The sequence below is a fragment of the Tupaia chinensis genome, unplaced genomic scaffold (genome assembly GCF_000334495.1).
Source record: "Tupaia chinensis unplaced genomic scaffold, TupChi_1.0 Scaffold000473_1, whole genome shotgun sequence".
Classification (NCBI taxonomy): domain Eukaryota; kingdom Metazoa; phylum Chordata; class Mammalia; order Scandentia; family Tupaiidae; genus Tupaia; species Tupaia belangeri.
In genome coordinates, this window is record NW_006159982.1 from 1,049,016 (window position 1) to 1,056,107 (window position 7,092).

At 39.2% G+C, this 7,092-nt stretch overlaps 2 protein-coding genes across 3 annotated transcripts in view; one reads left to right on the forward strand and one right to left on the reverse strand.

Annotated features, from left to right (window-relative positions):
- PTPN14 (protein tyrosine phosphatase non-receptor type 14) overlaps positions 1-7,092 on the reverse strand; it is a 206,881-nt gene that overhangs the window by 65,296 nt on the left and 134,493 nt on the right. The gene's annotated exons all lie outside the window — the stretch shown is intronic.
- On the forward strand, positions 6,040-6,480 carry LOC102485493 (calmodulin-like). Its single transcript, XM_027774713.1, has one exon. The coding sequence runs from the start codon at positions 6,040-6,042 to the stop codon at positions 6,478-6,480; it is 441 nt and encodes a 146-aa protein (XP_027630514.1).

A 7,092-nucleotide genomic window follows, 5' to 3' on the forward strand; every position in this document is an offset into this window, starting at 1 on the left:
GTTTCTAAATGTGCAAACTAATAAGGAGGAAACATTAGGTAGGATCATTTATAAAATCCTGTAATATCAAAGACATTTTCCTGTGTGTGTGTGTGTGTGTGTGTGTTGAAGGAGTTTTGGGTAATAATACATGATGGAAGGAAAAAGGGAAGTCATGATCTGCCTTCTCCTTCCTCTCAGGAAAGCATCAGAGTAAATGAGATCATTTTTAAGCAAAAATTTTGTACAAATTTAAAGAAACTTTAAAATAAGACGACTTGGGGCTGGCAAGTGGCATGGTGGTTAAAGGTGCTGGACTCCCACATGGCCAACCACGGTTCAAGTCTCGGACCTGGTAGCTTGCTTTTTCACTTCCTCTCTCTCTCTGTCTCTCTCTGATCAAACTGGAAAATAATAATGATAATAATAATAAATAAGGTTAAATGGAATAATTCTTTAAAAAAAAATTAAATAAGACGACTTACTGATAACAAATTAGGCCAGACTCTGAAAGACACACACTGTATATCCCCACTTAATATATATGGAATGTCTCTGCACTCTATGGCAGAAACTGAAAGATTCAAAGATATTGTAGTAGGAAGGATAAGTGTAGATACCAGAGACTATAAAGGAGAGTGGTGAGAGGGGAGTGGAATGGCAGAAGGTGGGTGGAAGGGGCAAAGGAAAGAAACATTTAACGGATCTAGAATATGAAATTATCTATTGAAAAAGTTATCTTTGAAGGAAATAAAAAGTCTGAGTTGCCACAGTAAAATATGCTACATAAATACCTTCTCATTCCCTCCTTCTCCCTGCAGTCAGGTCCCCACATCCAGGAGTATTTTCAAATGTTTCATACAAAGTTAGTTAACATTACAGAGGGTGGTTCCCTGCATTCCTATGGTCCAAACACCTGCTATTTGCCTGTTTGTCTCCCATTCCAATGGAACAAAGAGCTGATAGCAAGTCTATACATGGCTACAGTCAAGGGTCTCAGGTTCCATGGTTTACATTCAGCAAACCAGGAGCCCCAACAAAAATGCTTCACACTGGCACCTCTGCTTCAAGTAATCTGTACCTTGTCAATTCTAGCAAAGCTCAGGGTTTTATAGCCTCAATTTAAAAAAAATGGGGGCCACTCTGTAGCCTTAATCATGTGGTTAAGGAAGCCATCCCCACATGGTCAACCATGGGTCAGACACTAGAACCTAGAAAAATACACCAATGAATGTGCATGCCCAAGATCCTGACAGGAAAGAAGTGGAGGGGAAGGGACTGACGTGTTACCTTGCTCCACTGGACTGTACTTTTTCCCTCTACCTCTCATTTCTGGTGAGTATATATGCCCTCAGGCAATTAAAACTACTTTTAAAAATAAATAAATAATGCCGTCATGTTTAAAAATGAATCTAATGATACTTAGTATTATATCATCTTCTGGGAGATAACCCAGTAAAATCTGAAATAGGAGGAAAATATGGGTTCTAGAAGATTCTCTCTCATATCTTACATAGCACAGCATGTTTCCCATTTGTCCTGGTCACCCCTTCTTTAAGATTTTTTCCCCTCAACACCCTTTGCCAAAGTCTCCCAGTGTCCCCAGCCTGTTTCTGGTTTTCTTCTGGTATCCTCTTGCATCTCTAGGCCAGTTCCCAAGGAAAAGTAAAAGGTCCACACACTCATGCAAAGTAACCTCTTCAAGAGACTTTAGGAGTTGGGAACCAGCAGTTAGCGTCATGGCTATGTCGCTGGACTCCCACGTAGTTGACCGTGGTTTGCGTTCCGGACCTTAAAACTCACGCCGGGCACGTGTGCGTGCGTGCCCAAGATCCCAGGAGGAGAATGGAGGAGAAGGGATTGCGGTGTGAGCATCTCCCCTGGGGGGTGATTTCTCGCTTTCTGTCTCTCTGTCTCTCTCTTTGTGTCTGGTGAGCACACGCACCCTATAGCGAAAACCTCAAAAAAAAAAAAAAAAAGAGAGAGAGAGAGACTTTAGGAGTTGATCTGAGCCTTTTAAGAAAGAACTTTTTCTGTTAATAACCTAGTCAGGTCTTAAGAGGCATTTAGGTAAGTAAGGGGCTTCTTAGTTATCCAAACCTCTTCTTAACACCAACAATTCACTGTTAAAGTAGGGATGGCTTTGAAGAGAAGCCACTTAGAATTTGAAAGTCATACTTTCAAAATTGGAGGCGTAAGAACAAGAGCCATGAGGAAAAGAGTAAACTTCATCCTAGAGGGTCCCACCATGCCTGTCTAGTAGGGTTAAGTTAGGATACTGAGAACAAATAAACAAAAATCTTGAAAAGACTCCAAAAGCAAAACTGTAGGATAGGAAGGAATTGTAAAGCTTACTGAAGAAAGGACTTGAGATTCTCTCAAATGAAACAAAAAACCCAGAAAACAAAATCTCAAGGTAAGAAAGGGTGTTCATCTCTTTCTACTAATCACATAATGTGAGAATCTCTTTTACATGCCATTTGTTTCTTCCCATCTTGAGTGGTTTTCACTTCTATCTGCTCTATAAGTTCAGGAGAGAGATGGATGTTAACACATATAACATATTTCTGCGACATAGTCCACTCACTAGAAGCCCGCACATCCTGGAGAGGGCAAGAACCTGGTCTCGCCTCATGAGGACATCACACTGACTCTTTGACCACTGCCTCCAAGTTTCCTTAGCACTTTATCTAAGAGTTCAGTGTTTAAGAACCAAGGAGGAAAATATTCCACAAGGTGCTATCCAGGCATTAGCTGTGAGAGCTAGAGGCTTTTAACATGTCACCTAAAAGATGAAAATGATCACCCAACATTATGTACCAGTGGTTACTTTTAAGAATAGATCACCAACCAATTAATCTTCAGGATTCAACAAAACTACAGTTTGAGTTTTTCTTACTCTGCTTCTTCCAATTTAATGAACAGCTATCGATTCTGTAAAGTATAGGAGAGTTCTATCACACATCCATCTCACCCCAGGAAAGAGTGAATCATGATCCACTAGCAAGGAACCACAGGAGTGTTCCCAATCATTTAGGTTGGGTGTAGGATATAAAACCAAGGAGCTGAGAGGGCAGTGCTCTCCATCAAAAGCCATCTAGACCAGAAAAGAAGCTTAAAAGCAATAATGGTCCAGTGCACTATTTACCACATGAGACTGTGGATATTACTGTGGAAGACTGCAGAAAGAGGAATGAAATTTGAACCACTTTAGAACTTGGTTGGTTATATACTTTTGCTCAAAAGGCACTTTAATAAAACACAATAATTCTATCCAATATGAAGACTAAATTACAGAATATAACCTGAAATTCTTTTTGAGGAATGCTTGGTTTTTGTTTATTTTTGATTAGAGATTCTATTATAACAGTAGTAAAATATAATAGTGAGTCCTATTTTGGAAACATGCAATTTCATGGAAGTATGCTCCACCCTGTCGTAGCTGTGGGTGGAAAGGAAAGTTTGGAAAAAAAAAAAAATGAAAGAAAACCTAATACTCTTGCCAGGAAAGTATTTGCCAACTTTCCAAAGAGATCCTCTTTGAAAATTCAAGCTCACAAGGAAAACTTTTTAATATTTTTCATACTCAAAGACCTGGAAATGGTCCATCAAACTGCTGAGGCCCAATGAATTGTTTTAGGGTAGGATTTTGCTCTCCCTCTAAAAATTAGTGGATATAATTATGCTTGTTGAATAAAGGTAAAATTTCGTTTTTCCAAAGTTTTGTTTTGAATCTAAAAAAGATTAACTTGTTGACTCAATGTGGGTTTCTCTAGGTAAAATAAAAAAGGCTTTCTGATAATCATTGTTACTGGACATTATTTAGCTTAAAAGTAGCTTACAGGTAGCTTAAAGATGCTATGTATTGGTCTCTAGAGGTGTCATCTATATGGAATGGGAAAATAAGTGATTTTTTCAAAAATTCTTCCTCTTTTAAGATTTAAAAAAATAAATAAAAAGTGTTTTTTTTAAAAATGCCACACTGGTTAAAATCAATAGAGCATTCAGTACTTCTTTTTTTTCTCCCCCAAGAGGTTTTTGCTATCAAGCGTGTGCAAGAAAGACAGAGAGAGACAGAGATAGAAAGCGAGAAATCATCCCCCTGGGGGGATGGCCATGCCACAATCCTTTCTCCTCCATTCTCCTCTTGGGATCTTGGGCACGCACGCACAGGCGCCTGGTGTGAGTTTAAGCCACTGCGTCCGGGACTCAAACCACGGTCGACTACATCAGAGCCCAGCGACATAGCCATTACATAAGCCAACTGCTGGTCCCGAGCATTCAGTACTTCTGATAGAGGTTAACAAAGAACTCTTTAAAAAGTATACCCTACAACAAAATCCTTAATTTTTAGAGAACTATTATATAAAATCATTAATCTTATATTCACGTATAAGGAATTTAAGCATTTATGCAACTGTGTTTTACTGTTGGGTCTGTTTGGTCTTCTCCGATTGAAAAAGTCCATGTGGCATTCTTTAAAGTATGGACTACACCACCACAGAGCTACAAATAAGGTACAAGGAACTCAGAAGGCAAGTACATGTTGCTTTTTCAGGTATTTCTCCCATACCTCCTACAAGTGAAATCTCTGTTTCAAGTCTGGTTTAGCAGAAGTACCCCAAACAGGGACTAGCCATGTAAAATATTAAAGCTTTAAGACCTGGTTTTGCTCATCTTTCCACCCATGGACACAACAGCCTCATCAGAAAGCACAGGATGGTAGAAAGAAGTAGACCACTTAATTGTTCTAAGTGTTTCCTGCTGCTTTCAGTAAAGACTCCCTCCATAAGGTCATATTGGCCTACTTCATTACCTTGTGACTAGTTCTGGGACCAATGAAATGGGAATGGAAGAGAGTTACCCTTGAGTAGAAGACTTCAGAGGCAGTGGCTGGTTCTCTTTGCCTTTTGCTATGGTTTAGATAATGGTTTATCCCTCAAAGGTTCATGTTCTGGAAACTTGGTCCTCAGAGTAAGGGCTCTGGGGGATGTTGAGGTCTTTAAGAGGTGGAACCTAATGACAGGGTACCATCCAATTGGCTGGGGGCACAGGAGAGACAAACAGGAAGTGAAGAATTCTATTTCCTCTCTCTCATTTGCCTGCCTTCCTCTCTGCTGTCAGTCATGTGATGTAGCATCAGAGCCCAGCCCGATGTTGGTTCCACACCTTTGGGTTTTATAGCCACAAGAATCCTGAGCCAAATACACCTCAATTTTTTTTTTCTTTTTTAAATCACCAAGTCTCATATATTTCTGTTTGGCAACACATTAACAAACTAACATATCCTGAGACCTGCAGTGTCCAGGCAGAAATGCTGCTCAGTTAGCCTGAACCCTGGATGACAGGGAGCAGAGCCTCAGCTGACCCACAAGGCCTGGATAAGCAAGGCAAGAAACAAGCCTTGCTTTAGAGAGAGAGATTTGGAGGTCATGTATCATTGCAGCATGACTGAGCCCAAGTTACTTAAGGAGGAAAGGATTTTAAAACTCAGAGTCCAACCTTTTCATTTTTAGAGAAGAAAACTAACATTGAAGGAGAAGAATGATTTGCTCAAAGTAACACAATTTCTTAAAAGCAAAATCAGAGGCAAACCAGAGTTTGGACAATCACAAAAGCAATGAGAATGGGATCTTATTCTCGGCCATTTTTGGCACGTTATCAAGTTCACTGACATCTAAATATAAAACCATTACTACCTGTTGATATTAATGATCTCCATTTCTAAGGAAGATCTTTAGTAACCAAGTTCTCTCCTACCCCTATCTATTCCACAGCATAAGGAGGCAAACCTTTTGAGTTGATGTTACGTTTTATGTAAAATATTATTACAGGACAAGTTCCATACTAAGGTCCAGGGATTATTCTAATCTGTCCTTTGGGATAATTCACATTCCTTTCCCAGAGGTAGAAAGAAAAGAAAAAAGACTGAACTGTGCATTCTGTTAACAAGTTTATAAGATGCAGAGGGATAAAACTAAAACCTAGAATTCATCTGAGTGGAGCGAGCCAGCTGAGTGGTTGTGTGGTACCTTGTTGGAAACTGGTAGTTCTTGCAGCATGGCTGACCAACTGACTCAAGAGCAGATTGCACAATTCAAAGAAGCTTTTTCACTATTTGACAAGGAGGGTAATGAAACTATAACAAAGGAATTGGGAACTGTAATGAGGTCTCTTGGGCAGAATCCCACAGAAGCAGAGTTACAGGACATGATTAACAAAGTACACGCTGATGGCAATGGCACAATTGACTTGCCTAAATTTCTGACAATGATGGCAAGAAAAATGAAAGACACACACAGTGCAGAAGAAATTAGAGAAGCATTCCGTGTGTTTGATAAGGATGGCAATGGCTGTATTAGTGCAGCAGAACTTCGCCATGTGATGACAAACCTTGGAGAGAAGTTAACAGATGATGATGAAATGATCAGGGAAGCAGATATTGATGGTGACGGTCAAGTAAACTATGAAGAGTTTGTAGAAATGATGACAGCAAAGTGAAGATCATTGTATAGAATGTGTTAAATTTCTTGTATAAAACTGTTTATTTGCCTTTTCTTTGTTTGTAACTTATCCGTAAAAGGTTTCTCCCTCCTGTAAAAAAGATATGCATGTATAGAAACCAGGACTCATTCCTCCATGTTTTCTTCCTTATCTTACTGTCATTGTCCTGAGACTTTATTTTAGAAAATTGATCAAGTAACTTGTTGCATGTGGCTTACTCTGGATATATTGAAGCCCTTCTGCACATCTAAACTTAGATGGAGTTGGTTAAATCAGAGAACATCTAGGTTATGCCTTTTTTAAAATAGTTTTCTTTAGGAACTTGCAGCACGCTGTTGTTGAAGTGTGGAGTTGTAACTTTGCACGGACTGTGGACAGTCAATATTATGTACTTAAAAGTTGCATTATTGCAAAATGGGTGTATTATCCAGGTACTCGTACACTATTTTTTTTTTTTGTGCTGCTGGTCCTGTACCAGAAACATTTTCTTTTATCGTTCCTTGCTTTTTAAACTGTTTAGCCACTTCAAGAAAATCTACTCATGGCACAATTTGCCTCAAACCCATTCCAAGTTGTATAGTTATTTTACAACAAAAAAATTTACAATTT

Coding starts and splice junctions, on each gene's coding strand:
- LOC102485493 (XM_027774713.1), top strand. CDS start 6,040: ATGGCTGACCAACTGACTCAAGAGCAGATTGCACAATTCAAAGAAGCT.